This window comes from Castor canadensis, chromosome 19, assembly GCF_047511655.1.
Source record: "Castor canadensis chromosome 19, mCasCan1.hap1v2, whole genome shotgun sequence".
Taxonomy (NCBI): domain Eukaryota; kingdom Metazoa; phylum Chordata; class Mammalia; order Rodentia; family Castoridae; genus Castor; species Castor canadensis.
Window position 1 is genome coordinate 20,722,966 of NC_133404.1, and position 26,398 is coordinate 20,749,363.

At 43.0% G+C, this 26,398-nt stretch overlaps 1 protein-coding gene across 5 annotated transcripts in view; it reads right to left on the reverse strand.

Annotated features, from left to right (window-relative positions):
- The window catches only part of Gabra5 (gamma-aminobutyric acid type A receptor subunit alpha5), a 70,839-nt gene continuing 44,441 nt past the window's right edge, over positions 1-26,398 (reverse strand). For all 5 annotated transcript variants that reach the window (XM_074061595.1, XM_020153183.2, XM_020153184.2 and 2 more), the window contains exons 7-11: positions 24,727-24,809; positions 9,567-9,710; positions 6,925-7,077; positions 3,000-3,211; positions 1-1,260 (exon numbers count right to left, since the gene is read on the reverse strand). In XM_074061595.1, the coding sequence (XP_073917696.1) occupies positions 958-1,260; positions 3,000-3,211; positions 6,925-7,077; positions 9,567-9,710; positions 24,727-24,809 (895 nt within the window). In that variant the 3' untranslated portion in view covers positions 1-957. The remainder of the gene's footprint in view (positions 1,261-2,999; positions 3,212-6,924; positions 7,078-9,566; positions 9,711-24,726; positions 24,810-26,398) is intronic.

The window sequence follows — 26,398 nt, forward strand, 5'->3', positions numbered from 1 at the left end:
TTCATTTTTATTTTTTAATGAACATTTAAGATTCATATACAAAAGCTAACAGAGCAATAAGTCAATCATGAAATACGGACATGGAAATAAAATGCAAAATTACTCAATTACAAGTTCTCACCACTGAAGCACTACACGCCGGTGCGAGAGGCGGTCAGTGTTCCGGAGACAGTGAGTGCAGGATGTGGTCAAAGGCCAAGAGTATCATAAAGCCACTTTTTCTTTTAGTATCTCTGCCATCGTTTTAATTACTGGAGGGTCTGGACTGGGCTGGAAATAAATTCCATTTCCAAAAGAAATGAATTTTTAAGCAGTTAAATTTTTCCTTGGTGAAATATTTGATGTGCTAATCTAACATACTATGTATTTCTGTTATTAAATTCATCTGCATAAATGTTTGCCTACTCTATTTCTTAATGTCGGTTCATGCAGTACTTTCCTAACTTCAGAACAGGAAGAATCATCAAAGGCAATTAATTTTGGACATAAATGTCCACTGTTACCTTTTACTGAAAAATGTGCTCTCTGTGATCTTTGTTTCTTGCGGTAGTTGGTCAAGTAATAATCATGGAGCATTTCCTAAAATATTTATCTGCTGGGAAAATTTGTATGAAATGACATTTGAAGTATAAAAAACATTTTTAGGTAACACTTGGAACAGTTAAAAATATACTTATCTTGTTTGTAAACTATCAATGTCAAGATACTGAGTGTCTGGGTGTCAATCATTGCCTCCTGTTTTTCTAGAAAGTTGTTTGCTTTATCAATGGGATATCTTCGAAACATTTAAAGTTACATGTAGAAACATCAAGGCAATATTACTTGTACATATTATTAAACATGCAAAACTTTCCTGAAAGATAGTGTCCAAATACGAAGAGTCCTTCTGAGCTCAGCCTCTCCTTGGTACCATTTCAAGGGAAGTATGGCTTCCTGGGACTTAGAGAGTACAGTGGCTTATTTTGGAGAGGCAGCCCCTTTAATCACAGGTTCCCTATTCAGATACGTTGCCCAGTAAACTAAGTTGAAAGTGCCGAACAGAATGGGGAACACAATTCGGGACATTTTGTCAATCTTGCTGATGCTGTTGTAGGTCTTTTTACTCTCAGAAGTCTTCTCTTCTGGAGGTTTCACAGAGACTGCAGATGCATTCACAGTCCCTGCTGGGGTCTGTTCCTTTGGGATGTTTGGGGGATGGGTCATCTTTCCAGTAGTAAAAGCATTTGTTGACTTATTTAGTATGAGTTCACGTTCCTTTTTCTGCAAAATGTAATAAGAATGTAAGGACATGCCACTTTGCAGGTACTTCCTCCTGAACTCACATGACAACTTCAATTAGTGTAATGGTCTGTCACCAGCTCTTCTACTTCAGACTTGGCCATCTCCAATCTATCACTGTGTAGCCATCTAACACCCAAACAGCTGGCAAACATTTCCCTTCCAGTGACATGGAGTAGGGTGTAGGAGGCTTCCTGTTCCCAGGCCCCACTCTGGTTCCTCCACCAGAGGAACAAGAAGCAAACATGCTTCCTGGTTCTCTTGTCTGCTTCCACTAAGACCTTCATAGCTTGAGGACACCCATCTCCACAAATGTTTTCCTAGCTTCCCACCAATTACCCACCATAATTGGACCATCCCACCTCTGTTGAGCAGAAACATACACCAGGGCAGATGGGCAGTGACCACAAGTGTATAAGCATGGTATTAATCTGTTAGCATGAACTGCTACTTAGGACTAGAGAGAACTTAAAAAACAACTATGTGCATACCTATGAACCTTTTAATTGTAAAGCCCTCCCCCCATCGTCCTCTCCTTCCCCTCTTCCAAGAGAGGGCAGGTCCTGCCATGCCTTCCTGCAACACAGCAGGCTAGACATGGAAGTGGAGCTCCCATGGTGCACTGGAGTCGACTGTTGACCTTGAAAATGAGATGAGTTGGATGGTCGAGTCATAACTTGTGGGTTTACTCAGGAAAAGAAATATAGTGTCCCATCCAAGAGCAAACTAGGACCATGGCTGGAACAACACTGGGTGCCCTCCCTGGAATCCTGCTTGCTGACTGGTGTTTGACTCCTGCTGGGAGTCAACATGTAAGTGTACTAGGTAAGCCCTTCTGGGACTCCCTTCATGCTGATTTTCCACGGTTGAGATTAAGGTTTCCTCTCAATTCTACTGGATGTTGTTGACCTCCCCTTCTCTCAGTACAAAGTATTTGCCTGTTTGTTCTATGCATGGTATAATTAGAAGTTTATCATAGGCTGTTTCCTTGGTGAGATGAGACTCACCAAGGAAATGATTTAGCTTGATCTTGTGCAATTCTTTTTCCTTCAAATGTTCCTTAGATTTGGGCACAAATCATCTGATAAGTACTCAGTGATTAATGGTGTGAGCAGAGTAACAGTTTTCACAACAATTCACATGCATAGTTCAGTGAGCCTAATCATTTAGTCAGGACAGGGTAGGTTTGGTGATAAACTGCTTCTGTGAAGCTGTATTCTCCATGATTGGAATGCCACCCTGAAGAAGATACACTGCATAGTGCAGTGGCAAAATGATGAACCAGAGCATGAACTGTACAATCAAAACCTAGGAAAGTTCTCCCTGAAGAGGCAGGAGTTGTTTGTGCAAAAATAGCAGGCTTGGACTGGAGGTGTAGCTCAAGCAGTAGTGCGCTTGCTTTGTGTGTGAGGCTCAAAGCCATTCCCACCCTTCCCAAAAAAAGGAATAAAACATAATAGGTGTGACTATAAATAAGCCAGAGCCGTTCACGTAACACCAGACCTTTTGCTTAAATGAAGTTGGTGATGTAAAATAATTAGACAAGTGACCTGTTGTAAGTAGGAATTTGTAGGGACCCTGAATATAAGGGAAAGCATCATCTTGAAGCTGGGAGAGAAGAAGAAAGAAGAAATCCCATGTCTCATATTTGGACCCAGAATCAGGAATGTTTTCTCAGTCAGGGAATCCAAAAGAAAGCAGTAGGAAAATGAAGGCAGTACCTTGATCTTGGCTGCTTCCAGGGCTTTTTTGCCATCCCAGGCCCAGCCTCTCTTTGTAAAATAGTTGACTGTAGCGAACTCAATGAGCGCAGAGAAGACAAAAGCATAGCACACAGCGATGAACCAGTCCATGGCGGTGGCATAGGCCACTTTGGGCAGGGAGTTCCGAGCGCTGATGCTGAGTGTTGTCATTGTCAGCACTGTGGTCACCCCTATAGGATCAGGTGAGGACAGAGTGGAGAATGGAAACAGAGTTCAGTAGGGTCCCCAGATCCTTGGTGTTACACCCCTGAATATGATAGGCAGACACAAAAGGGACTGCTTACTTTCACCCCAGCCTATGCCTTCCTCCCTACATATGTTCACAATGTTTAACATGTTCTAAGCATTTTACAATATTGCTCATTTTATTGATTGTGATTCCCTCTAGAGGAGGGAATGGATTTTGATCTGATTTATATAAAGCTACGTCACCATTGGCTTGAACGAAACCAGCAAATTGTTCAATAGAGTTGGTTTTGTTTTGTTTTGGAGTTGGTTTTTTGAGGCAAGGTCTCTCTCTGTGGCCCAAGCTGGCCTTGAACTTACAGTCCTCCTGTCTCATGGATGTGTGCCATCACGGCTGGTTTAACAAAGACATTTTGAAAGAGTGGTGTGTCTTTGTAGCACAAGGGACACAACCAGTGGGAAAATGGCATGACATTCACACAGCACATAGTAAAGTGCTTCATGAAGATTTCCTGTGTATCTTGTAGGTAGCAGGCTACAGGCAAACTGATGAGATGCATTTCTTTTCTATGACTGACCCCATGTGTACCTTCCAGGAGCCAGAGTGCAACTGTAGCATGTAGCTCAGTCTCAGTCCAGGCACTTCACTCTGTCAACCAGGGAGCAATGTACACTTAAGGCTGATGTTGCCTCTGGGGAAACACTGCAGTGACCACACAGCAAAGCCAGATTTCTCAGAGTGGAGCGCCTTTAGGGCTGGCAGATTATGGGCCATCTGTGGCTGCATCTGCTAGGTATCGGCCTCTGACTCGAGCAACATTCTGGAAGGCTGTCATTATCCCCATTTTGCAGGAGGGAGATAAAGGTTTAATGGCATTACCCAAGTTCACCTGCTATCAAACAGAAAAACCCACCTTTGGAATCAGGTCTCTGGACTCTCATAATCCACCTGTCATCCCTTCTCACAGTAGTTTTGAGAATGTGTACCTGTGGTTGTAACATACTTGCTATGGGTCAAACTGTGTTCCCCTTAAAACTGACATGTTGAAGTGCTAACCTCCGGTAAGTCAGAAGGTGACCTTTTTCAGAAATAGTGTCTTGACAGAAGTAATCAAGTTAAAGTGAAGCCATAAAGAAAGGCCCTAATCCAATATGCTGTTCTTTTAGAATGGGAAGGTTTGTAGGCTTACACACAAGGTGGAGGCAAATACACACACACACACACACACACACACACACACACACACACATCATGCAAATGCTGGAGTCCTGTTGTCACCAGACAAAGAGCTAGCAGAAGCATGGTCAGAAGCCTGGAACAGATTATCCTCCACAGTCCTCAGAAGGAACAAGCCCTAAGGACAGCCTACTCTTGGCCTTCTAGCCTTCAGAACTTCGAGATAATGAACTTCTGTTGTTTAAGCTATCCAGCTTGAGAACTTTTTACGGAAGCCACAGGACACCAGTACAGCACCAGAGGAGTGTAGCATTGCTAGTGGTCATAACAACTGTTAGTTTTGCTGCAGCCCATCCTTCAACGGCAGGTACACATACTCATCAAACATGGAGCCCACATGGAATTGATGCCTAAGAGACACGAGTAGTTAACCGCCGTGCTGGGGGGAGGAGTTCGGTGTACGAGCTCAAACAGGCCTCTTAGGCCTTCTCTGGTCCCCTAAATTTGAACATGCATTGGAAATCTCCAAGACAAAATAAACCATGAGTGAAAACACTATTTTTCAAACTTTTTTCCTTGCTTGGCTACTAAATTTCCACTAAAGAGTGGTACATTAATGCAGGTAGAACTGCCTGGCCATGAGCCATCTTCCACACCTTCCTGAAATACCCTGAGGGCAGTCAGAGTAGGCAAGTGAAGTGGACAGTTAGAGGAACTCCTGTGCCTGGGGATGGAGGAGCTTCCTACACACTATGGAGAATTAAATAAAATGCCTATGAACATCTTCCACCTTTTGAAGGGAAGGAAACTGCATTAATTAGCAAGAGCTAATGTGGGAACTGTACTTCCTAGTACAAAAAGATGCAAGTATCTGGTTTCATGACTGCCCTGCAAAACTACCTTTAGCATCTCATCTCTAATGGGAAGAAAGTGGGTGTTATGGTTTGGACAGGTGTCCCCCGAAGGCACATGTGTTCAAGGCTTGGTTCCCAACCTGTGTGGAGAAGGTAAAACCTTTAGGTTGCAGTGCCAAGTGTGAGGTTTTGCAGTCACTGGGGACATGCTCAGGATATCTCTCCCTCTCTCTCTCTCTCTCTCTCTCTCTCTCCCCTCTCTCACACACACGTATCTTTACTGTGAGGTGAACAGTTTCAACATACATTCCCACAATTAAATGCTGCCTCACCATACACCCCACAACAAGGCCAAGCAACCACGGACAGAAACCTCTGAAACTGTAACCAAAATAAACCTCCCTTTTCTAAATTGATTGACTCATGTATTTTGCTACAGTAAAAGAAAGCTGACTAACACAATGATTTCAAGGCGAGAGTCAGAGATGCTCAACTCTGTCCACTGTGCCAAGGAAACGCCAGAGCTAGAATTTTCTACACTTAAGGTCTTATGGATGTAAAATAATGTTTGTCTAGATTCTTATTATATATGGTTAGTCACGGGCATGTGTAGGGGATTGGGTCCAGGTTTAAAATTCTGAAATCTATGGATGCTCAAGAACCTTACATAAAATGGCACAGAAATTGTATATGACCTATTCCTATCCTCCTGTATAATTCCTTATACAGTGTACAATATTGTAAAGAGTTGCTATACAATATTGTTTAGAGATCAATGACAAGAAAAGTACTCTGTACATGTTCAGTATACAAGCAACATTTTCAAATAATTTCCATCTGCAGTTGGTTGAACCTGAAGATGTTGTGTGTGTGTGTGTTTAATATATGACTATCATATCACCTATAATGTATTGATCACCACTCAGTGGCTGATTTTAAAGTGGCATGCATATTTCAAAGGACACCACCTGATACGCAAATGAATATTTTATAAGCATAGTAAAAACACTACTGCACCTGGGCTGGGGGTATAGCTCAGTAGTAGAATACTTGCTTAACATGCACAAAGACTGTTCAAATCCCAGAAGCAGGGAAAGGGAAAGGAAGGGGAGGGAAGGGAGAAGAGGACAAGGGTGAGGAAGAGAGGGGAAGGGAGGGGAGGGGGCTGGCATAGTGGTTAAGTGGTAGAACACCTGCCTGGCAAGCATGAAGCCCTGAGTTCAAACCCTAGTACCACCAAAAAGAAAGCAAAGAAAGAGGGAGGGAGGGAGGGAGGGAGGGAGGGAGATTCACAGTTTTGAAGGTTGTAATTCATCATTAGTTGGCCCTGTGGTGGTGAGGCAGTATATAATAACAGGGGAATATGGGGGACCAATGCTTCTCCCCTCATGGTGGCCATGAAGTGAAGGAGAGGAAGAGACTGTTGTTCCACAATACCCCTCGAGGGTACACCCCCACTGACCTACCTTCCTTCCACTAGATGTCACCTTCTAGAGGTTCTACCACCTCCCAACAGCATCAAGCTAGGGCGGAAATCTTAACACCTGGATCTTATGGGGACATTTAAGGTGCAAACCATTGCAGTGGTAGTGGTGACAGTTGCTTTGGGGATAGTTAGGACCAGTTACATGACAATAATGTCTTAATCCTGCTTGGGGACACTTACCAAAAACTGTCCTGGCTGGGACAGATTCTCGATTTAGCCAAAAAGACACCTGGGATAAAATCACTGTCATTATGCAGGGAAGGTAGGTCTGGATGACAAAGTACCCAATCTTCCTTTTCAGGTGGAAATGAGCCGTCATGATTGTGTATTCACCTGCAAATAAGTAAATCAATGCACATCAGTCCCCTAAGGTGTGAGAGTCCTAGGCTACTGGTTCCTGCTCTAATTCAAGAAGTTCTGCCGTCACCTTGGACAAGTGTTTGTGTTATTTCCCTTAAGGAGAAGGCAGAGGAGGATGTAAGAATTTCTTATCAGTCCTTTTATAAGCAAATCTTTTGAGCTCCATAGTCTCTGAAGAGCCTCTGATGGATGCTTTTCCCAGAGAAAATCAGATTTATGTGTTTCCCTAATCCCTGGTCACAATCTGTGTCATGCTCCCCGCCCCACCCCCGACCCTGCCCTCTTGCTTGCTTCAGCTGTCAGGATTTTGGGATTTAGCCTTTGAAGTTAGAGTGAGGTCAGCTCAGAGCCCTGTTGTGAGTGAACAGAGCCTTCCTATTTCCCAGCTGGGGTAGCTCCTGGGAAGGGGGCAATTCCTACCCCCTAAGGCTCTGTGCTCACCCATCCTTTGTGGAGGGTAAGGAACAGCAGCTCAGGAGTCCGAGGATCCTGCCAGTTCATTCCTTCTGCTACCCACCAGAGAGACGAGTGCCCGCTGTCCACTGAACCTGGGGGCATTTCCTTGTGATGTCCCAGTGCCTTCTGTGGATTTGCCTGGCTGTATGGGAGGCAAGTGGAGACCTCCCATTTTTTGCTGAGAATGATGCAGTCCTGATGGTTAACTGGTAAGGAGCTGAGGTGGGCGGGCTGCTGGTCAGAGGGATTTGAGGCTTACTGGACCAGAGTCTCAAAACTACTCAGATGTGCGTCCTCCTGGAGAGGTGGGAAGAAGGCTTTGAAAAGTGGGGCTGAGTTGAGCTGATCTGCGGACACTTTGTTGGCTGAATGACAAGGAGTGGGCAGCATGGCCTGAGGGCTGTACTGTCCTGTGATCATGGGGAGGAGTCTCATATATGAAGGGAGTGGTCGGCTGGCTGTGTGGACAGGGTAGAAAGGTGTTGGAAGCTGATGATAGCTCCAGTGCTTACTGTGCAATCAAAGCCCACAGCTTACAAGGCCACTGAGGGTGTTCCTAAGTGCCATTTCTCACATCATATTGTCCATTAGGGACAAAGGAACAGTAAAGATCACGTAAGTAGAACCTGCTCTTACACAAAAGGAGCCAAAATTCTCAGCAGTGCTTGAGACGTGCCACAGTGGTGTGGCACCCTTTTACCATAACACCAGGCAGGTTGAGAGCAGGTGGAGGAGGGGTGAGTGGCTTCAATATGGGAGAAAGAAACAGGATGAAAAGAAGGGGAGGGATATGTTTAGCAGCAAAGGTTACATCTTCAATGATCCAATTTTGCCTCTTCTTAACACTGAAGATATGAAACACCATTCTACTTCTTTACTGTCCAATCTTCATTTTTTCTTTCTCACTTTGTTTTATTTTTTAGCTGGAGGTAGCAAAATCAAGTAATGCTTTTTAAAATGCTCTTTTGAGAATACAAATGGGGGCAGAAACTTCAGTTCTAAATTTTTAAAGAACTATCTTCAACAACTCCAAGTGGCAGCATTCTATGTCAGCACCATCCTTTCTCCTTACCTCAAACATCTGCCATATCACCTTGTCACACACGTTCCATAAAACCAGGCCCATTTCCACTTCCTTTCCCTTGGTATAGTAACGAAAAAGGGAAGCTCTTATGTCCATCAGGGATGCCACACCTCAGGGGCATGGGTAGGCCACACTTGTGCATATGTGCATGAGGAGACACTGCCCTAGAGGTCCTGTGTGCCTCTGCTAGCTGCCAGGTACTGGCAAACAGCAATGCTGACCAGGGACTCCCTTGAGGACATGGTCTGAGACTTATTACATTCTTCAGTCTGGGCTTGCTCCATCCCTTTGTGCTTTTTGCCTCTGCTATATGGAGACTCTTTGTAGCCCCAAGTTTCACCCTCCCCTGCCCACAGCACCACTGTGACTGCCACAGTCAGGTCTGCCCTTGGCCAGGAGACAGCTGACCACATAACTTCAAGATCTCAGAGGTCAAGTGCATGCTATTTCTTTGGACTCCCCACCTGCCTGCATCATAGCAGGGGAAGCCAGGCTCAATTGATTTCTCCTGCAGGTCTCAGGCCTGTCCTGTGCAGTTGGGACTGAAACCCTGCCTTCTTCTCAGCACCACCTCAGCTGTTCCTTTCATGCTGCTTGGTTATAATTTCCCAGATTCAACCCCAGGGAAATCTCTGAAATGTTCAGAGCAGGTGGCAGAGGAGCAGGTAGCTCTACTTTCCCGCAGAGACTGCTGCGTGTCTCACTGCTCAGGCAGGGGTGTTATATAAGCAGGTCCACGTGGTCTCCGGACAGAGACGGCTCAGGAAGTAGCAAGTGCCCAGCAGGATACGGTCTCGCACTCCCTCCAAGCTGCTGGCTCTTGCAGCTTCAACCCCAGTGCTTGCACCCCTCCAGCATGGCCCTACAGAGCAGGACACAATGTCCTCTGGTCCCGGGCAGCATGGTGGACATGGGCTCTCACCTGTGCTGGTGCTGATGTTCTCGGTGCCCACTGTCTGCCCCATGAGGTGGTACTGGTTCAGTCTGGAGCCATCTTCTGCCACTACCACAGACTTAGTGGAGCCATTGGTCCAGACATACACGACTTCAGAATTAGGGTATGCATCTGTAGGGAGGGGCAGAATGTGGCACCATCATGGAATCATTCCCAGCCAAGAAAATGCAAGGATGTTGATAAAGGCAACGAGAAAGATGGAAGGAATTTGGGAGGTCAGTGTTAAGAGGTAGAGCGCGCGTGGAGTGGTTATACCAGGGGCACTGCAGTTCAGCCCTTCCCATTTCATAAAGGTTGGGCGCTCAGAGCCTGGTACCCTTGCTTCTTGGCATGTGTTCCCTTTCCACCTACAAGCACCTGCACCCCTCAGTGCTGTGATCTTGGAAAGTCACTTATTCCCTGGGACTCAGCTATAGAATGGGGGATAAAGACAGCTGCTTTTCAAGGCTCTGCTAGTGACTTACAGAGTGACAAATGTGTGGAGCACTGACCAGGTTCTTAGTGTAAAGCTTTCCTCTTTCTCTTCACAAAAGCATGTATCTGTCCATACTGTCCTGAGTAGGAGGGTGGCAGGGCAGGCAGGACCTGTGTCCCCTCGTGTCACACCTTACATGGCAGAAGGCACTATGCAGATGGAATGAAGGCAATGGGCCTTAAAATCAGGAGATTATCCTGGATTATCCTATCAGGTCCAATCTAATCACAAAGTAGAGACCTTTCTCAAGCTGGAGGCAGCAGAAGAGATGTACGTGGAAAGGACTCAGCATGACCCCCAGGTGACAGTTATCAAGGAGTCAAGTACTATATCATAACAACCACATACAGCTGAGTCCTGTCCACCACCTGAACGCGACTAAGCAGAGAAAAATACAGCCCTGCCAACAATATGATTCTGGCCTTGTGAGACACAGACCAGACCAGAGATTCCAACCAAACCCACTGGACTTCCGGCTTACAGAAGTGTGGGGATGCAGATGCATTATTCTGATGTTAGGTTTGTGATAATTTGTCATAGCACCAATAGAAAATTGGACAAACAATATGGAGAGCAATCAGAAGTCTGAAAGAAATTTGTGTGCTGGAGGAGGGAGACAAATATCATACACAAAAAAATCTCTATACTATGTGAACTGGCAGTAAGTGCTACAAAGGAATGCCAGCTATGAAGAGAGAAGAGACACCATTTTTTGTTGTTTCTGTTGTTTTGAGACGGGGTCTTGCTATATAACCCAGACTGGCCTGGAATTCGTTATGTAACCCAGCTAGCCTCCAACTCGTGATCCTCCTGCCTCTGCCTCCCAAGTGCTGGGATTACAATCATGGTCCATCACACCTAGCATGTGAGGCACCATTTTAAATGGGGTGACTCAAGAATGCCTAACTTAGGAGATCCAAAGTTTGTGCAGGAGCCATCCATGTGGACCTTGAGAGTAAGATAGTCCCAGGCAAAGGGAACTGCAGGTCTAAAGGTCCGGAGGCAGGAGCATGGTGAAATGCTTGAGGAGAAGCTGGGCATGCAACAAACAGAGCAGGGAACGACCAAATACAATAGACATACAAGACCATTCAAAGGCCTTCGACTTTTCAACCAAGCCAGGAAGACATAGAAGAGATCTAAGCAAACAAGTAACCTATTCTAACTTAGGCAATTAAAGGACTACTGTGGCCAAGTGAGGAGAAAGAATGTAGGTGGGACAAGGATGGAAATAAGAGGGCAATATTAAAATTATCCAGGTGAGAGATGATGGGGGTCAGAGAAGGGAGAAGAGAAATTAGGGGTATACTCTTCTAAAAAGCTGATCTGATAAATGGGGTATGAGCTGTGTGAGGAAGATTGCAGTTGCTTGCACCGAGAGGAAAGTGAGGTCCTGGGGCTCTGGCTTCCAGTGAACCAGCAGCAGCCCAGGTGTTGCCTGAGGCCCAAGGTATAAGGTGATCTGCAGAGCAAGTGCTGGGGAAGAAAAGAAGAGGGTGAGATACAGCTTCCCAGAGTAGGAAGAGATGACAAAGGAAAAACAGTGAGTGGGCTAAGTCACACAGAAAGTGTGCTGTCCTGGAGGCCATATTACAAGCTGCAGAGAGGTGTCCAGAGGTCCAGCAGGCCACCTAGGCAAAAGCTACTCTTTCATAGGAGTGCATGTGTCCAAGTCATCTCTGAAGGCTCCTACAGGTAAACTAGGGCACCACCCCCAAGATCCAGCCCAAGAACCTGCACAGATTCCACAGAGAATCCCACAACACCTTCAGAAAAGACTGTACACTTTCACTCACAGCTATGTGAACAGAGATGACCCTAACTCCAGATTAAACTCAGCCATGCACTGTTACAGGAGAAAAATATGAAATGTCTCAGGAGCTGGGGATGCATTCTGAAGATGGTTACAGAGACTGCCTCCCTTAGAGGGTGGGGCACGCGCTCCACTCCACAGAGAGTGGCTGCAGCTGCTGTTCTTAAGTCTCACAGGCAAAGCCACCCACTGTCCTCAGAATCTCAGCAGGGAAAAGCCACAAGAATGATTTCCAATGATGGAATGTTCAATTGTTGCTACAAAGTGTAGAATCTGATTTGCTGAATAAAACACATTGCTACCTGATTCTTGTTCTATGTGCAAACAAGTAGTCATAATTTTTGAAAAATAAAATAACCGTGTACACAGCAAACACAAAGTACCCCCTGTGTACAACTCACCAAAAGCTCACCATCCTCCCTTCCCAAGATAGTATTCCAAATTTTATGCTTTCTAGTTTTACATTCTGGGCTGAAGTCACTATACAATATATTCTTTGGCTTTTGCCAATTTTTGCAAAATCTGTGTATTTTATACCCATTTGATTTGTATGTTTTTAACCAGAGATTCTGATATATACATTTCTTGCTATGTCTGTTACAAACATCTTTTTCAAATGTGAGGCTATTTCATTTTGTTCTTAAGATTATTTTGGGAGGAGCTAAACATGAATTTTAATGTAGTCAACTCTATCAAACTTTCAATTTAGAGTTTGCTTTCTGTATCTGATTTCAAAAGCCCTCCTTATTTCTCTCTAGTATGAGACACATGAATTATAAACTTTAAATGTGTTGTCTTTCACAACTATGGCTTTAACTACCCATGTTGGCTTCTATGTGTGTTTCTCTAAGTATCCTATTCAGTCATCCCAAGGGGCTCTTGGTGTGACCAATTATCATTACCTGTCTCTCCCTCCACTCACATACATGCCCAGCCCACCCTGCCAGGTAAGGCTGCATCATGAACAGCCTTTCTCCCCAACCCCTCTTCCACTGCCTCTCCCTATCCCTGTTTCAACTAAACCAATTGTAATTATACAAATGTCGAAAGACCAACTGTATCTCGTAGGATGAGGCTTTGCCATTTCCTCTTCAGGGAGTCCAGGCTACTCTTCGATCTTTATTTACCAGTATACACGGTAGAATCAGCTTGTTGCAAAAACAAATTCATTAGAAACCAATGGATCTCGGGACTACAGGTTACAGGCTGGGTAGACATGGCATCTGACATTGAGTCTTCTTCATCAAGGACATGATGTATCTCCTTGTATGTTCAGTCTTCTACATTGAAATATATGTTGATAAATTTGTACCATTTCCTACATAATTACCTTGCATATCTTTTTCTAGCTAATGCTCTCCCCTTGAATGATTGTTACTTAACACTCTTTTCCAATAACCAGTGCATCCTGTCCCAAAACAATGGCTACATATGAAAGGTCAGCATACAAGACTGCTGGGCTAGAAGGGTTCAGATCATGGGAATTAGTGACAAGACCCCAGCATGGATCTTACCAGTGATCAGTGAGATGTTGAACAGAAGGAAATAGAGAAGACCCCATCACAGTAGTTGATGAGATAAGGTTCCACAGAGGCCATGCTTAGCTCATTTTGCAGTTGAATAGTATTGTTGTCAAGATTGTTTTAATTAGCATGACCTTCTGTTTCCAAGTCTGAAGTAAGTAGAAATGTGTGTTACATGGACAGCACTGGAGCTCTCCTGATACAAGTGCGTTCTGTTGTAATTTCCTTCTCTCCTGGGGAGACATGCATCTTGGGTGATGAAGGTGTGGTTTGGTTAATGCTGCTCTCCTTCTTGGCAAGTAGCTTTCTAAATGTCTGGTCACAAGCCCTGCTGGGCATAGCTTGCAACTCTGCTGACTTGGTGAGCTCAACATAAATGACCATGGGATTTCTATCTGCTTCCTATTATGTAAATTTTTCAGAGTCCTGCATAATGAAGGGCTGTGGGACTCAGACACGGATTTGAGCAGAGTAGCTATGCTAGATTCTGGCCAGGGTAGAAAGTGTGGATCAGACAGAGGATAATGAGGGAGCATCCTCTGAGCAGAGAGCAGGTCCTGCTTCCTGCTGTCACCAGGCTGGCTCAGGCCAGTTTTGGTCTAGTTGTCCTATACACATGCTCTGTAAGTTCTCCACTGCCATCTGCCTCACACTAAGGACATCTCCTGGGCTGTGCAGCTGTCATCTCCTGGGGACCACAGTGACAGGAAGGAGACCTGTAGGGAAGTGGAAGACGACTTTCTGGCCAGAAGAGGTAAGATAGGCCCCCACAACTCTTAGACAGTGAATCATTGGGTAACATGCTCAGAAAAGAGCTTCAAGGCTTGTGGCACTGAGTCAGAGTGACAGAGAACCGTTCTAGGGGTTAGAAACTATCTGGGGAAATAGACATTTGTCTAAAGCCAGCATGGAACACAGGAAAATCTTCCCTTGTGAACTGACCACTAGTTGCTAAGTCTGATAGCAAAAAAGGGGAAGGAACAGAGACTAGGTGAGTCACAGAGCAGAAGGGGACACTCAGACAGAGTGTGCTTGGGACAGTGGTAGAGTCTGGAGGTGCAGTGGCCTCTTAATGAGGACAGAAGGGTGCAGATGGAAGTCATGAAATGTCTCAGCCAGGTGGATGTGTCCTGCGACAGCACTGGCCTGCCAAGATCACCTACTTCCTACACAGTCTTCCCTCCTGAATGTATGTCACTTCACTGTGGGATGATGGTGGCAAGCAGCTGCAAATGACCCCTCCTTGGGCTCTGAGGCTGGGCAGAGGGTGAGACCTGTAAACTGCATGTGAGGATGACTGGCTGGGGTGAGTATCCAAGCCCCATTTCCATTGTTGGGACCATGGATTGGAAAGCGATACTTACTTTCCAGTAAGGAGACAGAAGAATAATAATTGTAAGTTATTTGAAATCACTGAGTGATTATAATAATTCAGATGTTCTTGCTTTTCTTTATTGATGTTAATGATGTGAATAGCATTGATGACACAGCAGCAAGAAGTGATGTGTCTTCTGGCACATCTGGCATGTCAGTCTAGCATCACTGAGCTCTGCTCTTCTCATTGAATTGCCAGTGGGAATAAATGACTACTCATGTCCATCTCAGCTTGTGCATTTAACAACCAACACTAAATTCTCCTCACTGGGTCAGTGATGTGGCATTCAGTCTTTTAACTGGGATGACAGTAAAGGCAATTTTGAGCACCAGAAAACGTAACACTTGCCCTCCTCTGAACTTACACCAGCAGAGCTAAGTGACAAGGTTGGAAGCATTCACTATAACCCCCAGAGGATTTATCTCCACTTCCCTTGAGGCCTCTTCCCTTGGGCTGACATTTTCTGACCTCTTCTAGCAGTGGAAATCCTGATTAGGGGGTGGGGGTGGCATAACATGTCCTTTCAGAAACCATGAAATTTTTAGCTACCTATGAAATAAGAAATAATTCTGACCTTCACTACCAGAGTGACCTTGAGCAACCTATTTGAGTTCTAAACCTTTATTTTCTCATCTGTAGTTTGGGGAAAATAACACCCATCTCCAAAAGGTAACAGTGAAAACAAAGTGCATACATGAATAATAAGTATTTAGTATATATCTGACACACATTAGGTGCTTAATAAATAGCTGCCATGAGTATAACCATATGTGGAGAGGATTTTTTTCTTGACACCAAGAATTTCCTTTTTCCTTTTTTCTTTTGCAGAGCTGGAGATTGAGCCCAGGGCCTCATGCAAGTTAAGTGCACACTATTTCTACACTATGCCTCTGGCGCTGAATTTATTTTCTCATTATTAGTCCAGAGCAGACCGTCTGTGTGGATGATGACCACCCTTATTTGACAGGCTGTGTAGGGACACCCAGGAGCTGCCAGAAGCTCCCGGACAACATCCCAGACAACATCTGTCTCTGCATTAATTGCTTGTGACATTTAAAAATGTAAATTAGAATGTATCAGTCACTAGGAATCTGTGATTTGAAAATGTACAAGATTTGAGTTCTCTGAAAGCCAATCTAGCCTCCCCGACTCTTCTAAAACCAAGGTGGAATTGAGCAGAGTAACTACCTGAGGAGATCTTGTCACACACCACCTGTGTAATCTATGGACTGGAAACAAGGTCAACACCCAACACATCAATCACACAATATAGAAATGGAAACTTTGTAAAATTAGATCAATGGGGCTTTGCCCTATCCTTTGTGTAGTCTAGAATCAGCTCAGAGGTGAGTAAGAAATCAGCAGATAGGGTGAATAGATAACATAGCTGCCCTATTACCAACTAAGCTATAGAGAAGGATCAGTACAAGTCTACAGTCAAGTCCTCACAGAACTATGTGGGGTTTGAGGGAAGAGTCAAAGAAACTGTGCTCCCTGTGTTAATAGATTTCAGTATGACCCAATTAAGGATGAAGGAAAAGGACTGCCCGTCACCTTCCAGCAGAAATGATGCTCTGTTTAGCTATTTAAGTAGCCTCCAAATTTTTTTCCAGAGTGGTTGTACTAATTTACATTCCCACCAACAGTGTAAGAGGGTTCTTCTGAATGAGGTTAGCCTGGCCCAAAAGACCAAAAATCGTATGTTCTCCCTCATATGCGGACATTAGATCAAGGGCAAACACAACAAAGGGATTGAACTTTGATCACAAGATAAAAGCGAGAGCCCACAAGAGAGATATGAGGATAGGTAAGACACCTAAAAAATTAGCTAGCATTTGTCGCCCTCAACGCAGAGAAACTAAAGCAGATACCTTAAAGCAACTGAGGCCAATAGGAAAAGGGGACCAGGAACTAGAGAAAGGTTGGATCAAAAAGAATTAACCTAGAAGGTAACACACATGCATAGGAAATTAATGTAAGTCAATGTCCTTATCTCAACCAGCAAAAACCCTGTTCCTTCCTATTATTGCTTATACTCTCTCTATAACAAAATTAGAAATAATGGCAAAATAGTTTCTGCTGGGTATCGAGGGGGTGGGAGGGAGAGGGAGGGGGTGGGGTGGGTGATAAGGGAGGGGGTGGGGTGGGTGATAAGGGGGGGTGGGGGTGAGTGGTAAGGGAAGGGGTGGGGGCAGGGGGGAGAAATGACCCAAGCCTTGTATGCACATATGAATAACAAAAAAAAATTTAAAAAAAAAGAAATGATGCTCTGCCCTGAGGGCAGGAGTGAGAAGAAAGGCAAAAGGCCAAATGAGCTTAGGGGAAATCCCATACGTAGTGTCCTGCTGCTCAAAACTAACAAACCAGCAACTCATCCCTCATCCTCTGATTTTCATAGTGTGATGTCTTTAAATCCTGTATAGAAATCCTGTATATCCACTCATATCTGGCACCATCTGCTATCAGTTCTTGTCACTTCCTCCTGCTTCAATGCAATCCTAGCTCTTATTAGTGTTTTGTCTTTATTCCCAATGTTTTTTCTATTCAAGCTCTAGCAAGTTTGGGTGAAAAACATGATCCCCTGACAAGATTACTCATCTGTGAATCCCAAATAGCAATTACTTTAACATTTCTTCACTTTCTCCACAAACATCATCCACTCTACCTACTCCTTTCGCAGTTTTGTATTTATGACCCTCCTGTTTGAATTGTGATGCTATCCTGTCACTTTTTCAAATGAAGATCAGCTCTTTTTAAAATGTATTTATAATTAGTTTTAAAATGTATTTATACATTAACAGTTATGTGTGTTTATGGGGTACAATGTGATGTTTTGATCTATGTACACATTATAGAAAGAGTCTATCAGGTTAATTAACATATCATCACCTCCCCAATTCAATCATTTTTTTTTGTGGTAAGAACATTAAAGATCAATTTTAGCAATTCTGAAGTACACAACTGATTATTATTAATTGTGGTGACCATGCTGTGCAATAGATCACCAAATTTTGTTTCTGTGATCTAAATGAAACTTTGTACTGTTTGTCCAACATCTTGCCTTGCTGACTTTCCTTCCCTACCTCCACCCTCACCCCTCTGTTTCTAGGGGAACCACATTTTCAGAATTTATTTAGAAGTGAGATGATAGAGCATTTGTCTTTCTATGGCAGGCTTATTTCACTGGAGGCTTCTCATTTTGTTCAAAACCTCCTGTAACAGATCAGTGGTTATTAGTCTTTTACTCTTATTTCCATTGTTCCTCTTTCTATTCAAGATCTTGCAGGTTTGGGTCAAAACGTGGTTCCCATGACAAGCTTTCTCATCTTGAACCCCAAATGGCTTCCAGCTGCACAATGATGTTTAACCAGATTATCTAAATGTATCCATTAACATCAGCTCTTGAGAGAAGACCCTTACTGCACGCAGCTATGATGCCTGCTACAGGTTGTATGTTTATATCCCCCAAACTCATACATTAAAACACAATCTTACATGTGATGGTATTGGGAGGTGGGGCCTTTAGGAAATGATTAGGATGTGTGGATGGAGCCTCATGGATGAGATCAGTGCCCTTATAATAGATGGTTCCAGAGAGTTCTCTCACCTCTCCTACCACTTGAGGGTATGATGAAAAGAAAGCCCTCTACAAAGAGCAAGTGAGCCTCACCAGATACCAAATCTGCTGGCAACTTGGTCTTGGACGTCCCAGCCTTCAGAATTGAGGAATGAATGCATAAATATTTTAATAAATGTAATATAAATGTTGTTGATAAGCATCCTAATTTATGATATTCTGTTTTAGCAACCCAAACAGACCAAGAAAACACTCACAGCATCTTTTAAATAGTAACTGTCTTAATCCATTCTGGTACCTTCTCAATGTGTCTTTATGACAGAAGAGACAAAAGTGTTCTCTGGGGCACTAATTCCACTTACAGGTTTCCATCCTCATGGCCTAATCATTTCCTAAAGGCCCCACTTTCTTTTTTTTTTTTTTTAATTGTTGTGCTGGGTGGGGGTACATTGTGGCATTTACAAAGGTTCTTATGGTGTATCAAATATATCATACTTGAACTTACCCCCTCCTCTGCTCTCCTTCATCCCCCCTCCATTCCTGGAACAGTTTCAACAGGTATTATTTTTGCATTTACATACATGTGTATACATTACTTGCACCGTATTCATCCTCCTACCCCTTTCCCCGTCCCCTTCCCCCTCTCACTGGTGCCAACCCTACCCCACTTCCCCAGGCAGAACCTGTTCCATCCTCCGATTTTGTAGAAGAAAAAACATAAAAAAGAAAAGCATGGAGTTTTTTGCTAGTCTGAGATAAAGATAGCTACACAGGGAATTTCCTTGTGCTGTTTCCAGGCATATATGTATTATAACCCCAACTGGTTAATCTCTTCCAGTCCTCTTCACTCCTCCCTAGTCCATTTCCCATGGTGGCCCTAGTCAGTTTAAGATTTCTGTATTCATTTCTTTACTGTGAGCACATCAACCACATTCAAATTTTTGGTTTCCTTCCCTTGTCTAATCCCTCCTATGTGAGGAAGGCCCCACTTTCTAATGCTATCACAGTAGAAATGGGTTTCAACACAAGAGTTTTGGAGGGACACAAACATCCAGACAAAGGTTGACAGATGCATAACCTGATTGTGAACACGATCTAATTCAGCTACAGCACAGAACTTCAGCTTGTTTCGAGGACCTCAGAGACGGTAGCACTCATGTGAAGCTTTCAGAACCTTGAGTTCTAGGCTGCGTGTGCTCATGCTGATGCTATGTAATGGGGATAATGCAAGAGCAGAGCTGCATTTCCACAGGTCTGAATGCACAAACAAGTCACTACAATGAGATTTGCCTCCAATTTCCTGCTCCCCACAGGCTTACCACAGAAACTTCCAATCCTAATTTAGTATATATTTTCATGAATCCAGATGTTATCTCATGACTTAATCTAATATGTAATGCACAGTCCATGAATAAAATGAACAAAAGAATTAGGACCTTTTTTTTTCAAATAGTTTTGATGTGTTTAAGCAGTGCTTCCAAATGGAAGTCAGGCCATTATCTTTAAGGACTTCCTTGTAGACCTGGAAGCATACCTCTGGAAGCTAGGACTAATTTCGACATTTGTTTGAGTTCCTGAGAGTGGAGGCAGCAGTAACAGAAATGCCGGTTAATTCACTTCTGCATTAGAGAAACCTGAGCATGTGGCTCATTAGAATAACGACACATTTGCATTCCTTTGTCTCCTAATAGCAGACAAGTGTTGAATTGGGTAATTTCAAACTCATTATACTATCGCATCTAGACTCTGTGTGCTCACATGCCTGGGGTGTAAGTGAACAAGCTGGCCAAGTGACTATTTTTAGTCATTCAAAAAGATGAAAGACAAGTAAGGAAAACATTTGGTTGAACAGCATTTCTTCTCTTAAAATTAATATGCCCTGAACTGAAACCATCTAAGCTGAGGAAAGCTGAGGTTTGTACAGTTTTCTAGCTCTTTGTCAATTGTATATAAAGATGCTATGTGAATAAAATCATTCTGATTGTTTCATAGATTATAATAATGATATTAACAACAAATATAAATAATCAACATTTAAATCAAATCAAATTCATCTTTAAAAGATTCAGGTAAAAAGAAACCTGACATGGCAGTTCAAAATTGGTTCTAAGCTTAGAGGTATTCCTGCAAGTTTTATTTTATAAGTGCGACGTAGCTCTTATTTAATTTAGGCTGGGTGGCACAAGCTTGTAATTCTGGCTACTTGAGAGGCACAGATCAGGAGGATCGTGGTTCTGGGCCAGCCTTGAGGAAAAATTTCATGAGACCCCATCTCAACCAATGGCTAGGCACAATGGTGCATCTGTCATTCCATCTACTTGGGGGAGCAGAAATAGGAGGATCGTGGCCCAGACATAAAGTGAGACCCTGTCTCAAGGGCTGGAGTGGCTCAAGTGGTACCGTCCCTGCCTAGCAAGTGTGGGGCCCTGAGTTCAACCCCAGCACTGCTTAAAAAAAAAGATCTTATTTAATTTCATTAACTGTAGAAGGTAAAGAAATATCATCAGATGTGTATTTTAGCTCTGCGTGGGTTGGCTGTCAAGTTTGAGATTATTTAGTGAAGGAAAATTAGGTTGTCACATTTTTCTTTACTGAAAATTGCTTTTCATCTGCTTGTCCTGCACATCATTCTCATTCAATCTGGGGACCACAGTGACTTGAACTTATTTAGCCAGTGACTATAGCAGCCCTTCATAAGGCAAAAAATATAACCTTTGACTGTCAGTGTTTTGTTTTGGATGAAATCAAAGCATATTTTTCATACAGAAAGACTGGAATAATTTTAAACTGCATAACTCATTTTTCTCTGCAGATATGAACATCTATTCTTCCTTCAGGAATGTGACTTAGTAATTCCAAAATGACATGCTTCAGAGATCTGTAACAGGTTCCTTTTCCCAAGTAAGACAAAAAGCCACCCCATGGGAGCAAGGGTTTCAAATAAATCTTGGTGACAGTTCCTTTCCATTATACCATTTCTCCCTAAATAAATATATATTCTAATCTCTCTTTAACACTTGAGAATCATAGCTTGAAAAAAAATGAATTCTTTCCATCCAACCTAACTTTTGGGTCCTCGTGCATATTTATCATCCTTAATTCCAAAATTCTGCCACTGGAATGACAGAAAAATATACAATAAAACCCTTGGGATCAAAGAGGCTCCATTTTCTGGAATGGCTGCCATGGGTAGCCACCATTAACTCTGGACACCTAATAAAATATTACTCCCAAAAGCACTGGAGAGGGAACAAGCATAGGCAGAAACTGGAGGGGAGCTGACAGCTGAAGGAGGAGTAGCTTTTCCCTTAAAAAGCTGTTAGTCAGACTGTGTGGTGACTAAGGTTCAGACAGGATCCCTCAGTCTTACGGGCCTGAAAAACCAAAAGGAAGTTGGAGACATCAGAACAGCACAGGTGGAAAATGAGGGCTAAAAATCCTTGAAAGAAAAGGGTCACAGGTAGGACCCCCAAATCTGATGTATACAGATGTATGCAGTCTCTACCCAAATCTCTCTCATCCTCATTATTTATGTATTTACATGCACAGAACATATTCCTTCCAGCTGACATCTCAACTATTGCCTCAAACTCCAGGACAGAGTCTGGAGGATGAACTCACTCAAGTTAATTGGAGATGTATTATGTATAATATCATATAAAGTAATACATATGTAAGCACTCTAGATTTAAAAGAAACCAGAGTCTCTTCAGTATAACCGAGTGGAACACACATCCAACCTCCAGGTCTCTTCATGAGCTTCCCTATGGACAGGTTTCTGTCTCACCCACACAGAGTGTTCAGGGAACTAACAAAATTAAGACACCTGGAAGCAGCTATGAACAAAGAAAGGGACCAGAGAGAATACCACGGCTTGGGCTGGTGACCACCATAGCTATATAGCACCTTCTCCTGACTCATGCAAGAGGTGAGAAACCCCAGATCTTCTCTGGGAAGTAGAAGCAATAGAACACATATCCAGCACCCTGACTTCTTTACAGGCTACCCAGAGAATTAGCTTGTGTTGAAGCACTGATGGGACCCAGCATTATCTGGTCACCTGGGTCAAGTGAGAACAGAGATTGCAGATTGACCTAGACATGATCAGTCACCACTGCCTGTCCCCCACTCAGCAGAGTTGGAATAGGAGAAAAGCCCTAGGTCTCAGTTTCTCCCTGGGGAAGGAAATTGCTGGTGGGGCATCAATGGTTCTGCTTTTCTGAGGTCCACCTGAGAAGCAGGTGTCAAACTTGCTTGTCTCTGTGTGGTAAAGGGACCCAGCGTAGTCTAGACACCCTGGAGCTGCTTAAAGCAAAGAAAGTGGGCTGGACTAGCACCAAATTCATAGAGGCTTCCTGAATGTCTGGCCATACTGACTGGTGAAGGTCTTATCAGCACGGGCAGTTCATGAAGACTGGGAAATGCTACAGTTTAGATCTTCAGTGTTCCCAAAACGCTTGTGTGTTAAAGTTTTGGTTCCTAGAGTGGCATTATTGAGAGGTGGGTCCTTAGATTATTGAGCTTGACTCTAGAAGGGGATTGTGAGGTCTAATCACTTCTTTTGTGCTTTGATTCTGGCTTATGAATGAGTGATTTTGCATCTGCTACAGGCCCACGCCTATAGAGATCATGGACTGCAACCTCAAGAACTAGGAGCCAAAAAAACATTTTCTCTTTATAAGTCGATTGTGCCAGGTGTTTTGTTATAGTAATAGAAAGTTGACTAACATGGAGAGGTAGGTGCTTTGTGCAATGTGCACACCAGTGCAAAGAGTAAAGGAAAAAGAAAAAATGTGCTGAAAGAGACAAATCTCCAGAACTGGCCTTAGAGAAACAGCACTGCATGATTTATCAGACAGTGTACTAATAACCATTGTGAAGAAGCTTGCTAAGTACATGAACAAATTGAAATTTCAGTGAACAGATAGAAAATATGAAAAAGTACCAAACAGAAATTATAGAGCTGATGACTATTAATAATTGAACTGGAAAATTCACTAGCATTATCCAAGTGCAGACTGAATCAAGTAGAATAAATGATAAATGAACTCAAAGACAGGTCACTGGAGATTATTCTGTCAGAGGAGCAAAACCAAAAAAAGAGTGACAGAATGAAGGAGCTCAGGAGACTTGTGAGGCACCATCAAGTGAGCTGGAGTGCACGGTGAAGCTTCAGAAGAATAGAGAAAGGACAAGAAGAGCATATTCAAAAAAAAAAAAACAATAACTGAAAATGTCAAGACCTAGGGAAGGAAATGAACAAACAGATCTGGGAAGCCCAAAGGATCCTAAATAAGAAAACCCAAAGAAATTCACACTATAGGAAATTGTCTAAAGTCAAAAGACAGAGAGAAGTTTGAAATCAGCAAGAGAAAAGTGATATGGGTACACTCAGGTCTTTAAGACGGTGATTGAATTGTCATTGGAAACCTTGCAGGATGGTAGGGAATGGGAAGAACGATGTTCAAAATACTGAAAGAGGCTTAGGGAAGCTAAATAACTTGCCCACCGTTACTCAGCACAGGAGTGGGATAGCCAGGACTCAAACCCTTCCACTTTTTACCCGCCTAGTTCTCCACTGTTCAATGAGGACATTCTGCTTTCAAAAATGAAAACTTCACATAGCATGTGTGCAAATGAATAGAAAAAAGATAAGAAGAAATAATATGTCAGAAATAATACATCAGTTCCAACCCCTTCAAATATCTTAGAAGTGAAATACTGTTGCAGGCAGTCACTTGGGACCACTGTCACCATACCCTTTGTCCAGAATGGCTGAAACCTAGGAATGTCCACCAGAATTGAATGAGTGTATTATGTGTATTCTGATGTGAATAATTTGTTCAAATATCAAATTTCTAATTTCAGTGTTCTGAATGAGCAGTGACTGTGACATGATAGACAAGGTCATGGCTCTTATAAAGCATTCTAGAAGAATGATACAGTATGAATTATATGACACAATGTGTAATTGTATCAATGGTTACAATGTGATAAAGAAGTTACTGGGTGGGTATTGACAATTGGGAGCCCACTTGGAAGAGGTAACTTGTAACCTGGAACAAAAGCAGAAGGGGTTGCCACCATAAAGAGCTGAGGAGGTACTTTTAGGGCAGCACACTCTAGGTTATTCCATGCCTCCAGTCATATGATCTCTGGTTACCCTAACTTGTGACGTATGCTGAGCAGGTGTTCTTGTTTGACAGACAAGGAGTGTGGTGTGGTGAGGACAGACCACTCCCTGATCTTCTCAAACAGACTGCATACTGTGTTTATTTACATACAGAACCTAAGTTCTTGTGAATGAATGAGGAATTTGTCCCCAAAGTATATCCATGGTTCCCACTTGTGAAAAATAACTTACAGCTGCCAAATTTCAGAGGGCAAGCATGGGCATCCATTGGGAAGTCCTCAAGTTGCATGGGACACTCAGCAGAAATAGTCAAGCTGCAAAAAAAAGAAATGAAGATTTTTATTTTTTTTTGTTTTTTAAAACAGGGTCTCATTATGGACCCCAGACTGGTCTCAAACTCACAATCTTCCTGCCCCCACCTCCTGACCTGGGCTTGCACGTGTATGCTCCTGTGCCCAGCTTGAGACGAAGGTCTTTAAATGACTCAGAAACTGGTTCTCAACCTCATCTACTTTACCCCAGAAAGCCACTTAAGTACTCATTTTAATCAATACCTTTTATGAAATTGTCTAAATTGTTTCCAACAAATTATATAAGCTTGTATTATAGATGAATATCATTCAAAGATAAGGCACAAATCAAATCCACTCAGGAACTTTGTAGCTTGGTATGCGTGTGTGTGTGTCTATACATATATTACTGCTTGTAAAATAGTTTAAGATGCCTTTAGAAATTAGCATTTTTTCCCATCCCTTACCTGTCATTATCTAAACAGCTTTCCAAGCTGCATATTTCCAAGGCCAAAAATACATGCACTTTCTAAAATAGTTTATACACTCAAAAATGTAAATCTAGGATAAATGCACAGTGAAATTTTTACCAGAACATGGGTATGCCCACTGTTGGATGAGCTGCTGTGAGACTGCACAGTCCGTGAACTTGTGCTACAAGAGCAGTCTTCCGGTACAACCATATCGTGATCTTTTTAATTCAAGCCTAGTCTTCCAAATATTCCCAACAACTACCTCAGTCATCAATAACTGTGGCACTGACGTTAATGACAGCTGACGAGTCTATGCCAGCCACTGTGTTGAGCCCTTTACCTGTGTTAATTCATGTTACCATAGCAACACGACAAGATTTACTACTATTACCATCAGTTTAAGAAGGAGGAAAGTGAGGCACCCTTTAAGAGATGGGGTCCGATGGAAGACGATTAAGTCACTGATGATACCAACTAGTTAGCTCGGGTAAGAGTGAGTGCTAGACCGTCTACCTGTCTGTTAAGGCATGCTCCTACCATTGTGATGCCATCACCACCAGGTCCTTACCAGAGGCTGAACAGATGGGCCCACCTAACCGTGGACTTTCAGCTGTAAGTCACCGACTTGAAACCTTCGCTTTTTAGAAAAAGAAAATGAACTTTTACCAGAGGCAAAAGTTCACTGAATTACAGCAGATTCAGGAATGCAGTATTTTTTCTAAAGGTCAAATTTATGTTTTACTTCTAGTTTCTGTTAAGATAATGCAGGCAGGCATTAGGTTACTGAAGCATAATATCCTATTTCTGTACATCTTAATTTTAGGGTAAAGGAAGTTCTGTAAATTAAGATTATTGAAAAGGAAGAGGAAAAAAAGATTATTGCTCTAATTTGGATTTATATCATCCTAGTTTAGAGCTTAGTATCCTGCACTCACTTGTGGGCTCTCTTCTTAACTTCAGGGTGGCAACTCACAGCTAATAAGCACTTTAAAATGGCTCAAACAATCAAAACCTAACTGTGTCATCAGCTGTGTGACCTTCGTAAAGCTGCCTAACTTCTCTGGTCCAGTCTTTCTATTTAAAAAACAAAGAAAATAACAGCGGATTTTATACTTTAAAAAATGATTGATAGGTCTGGGG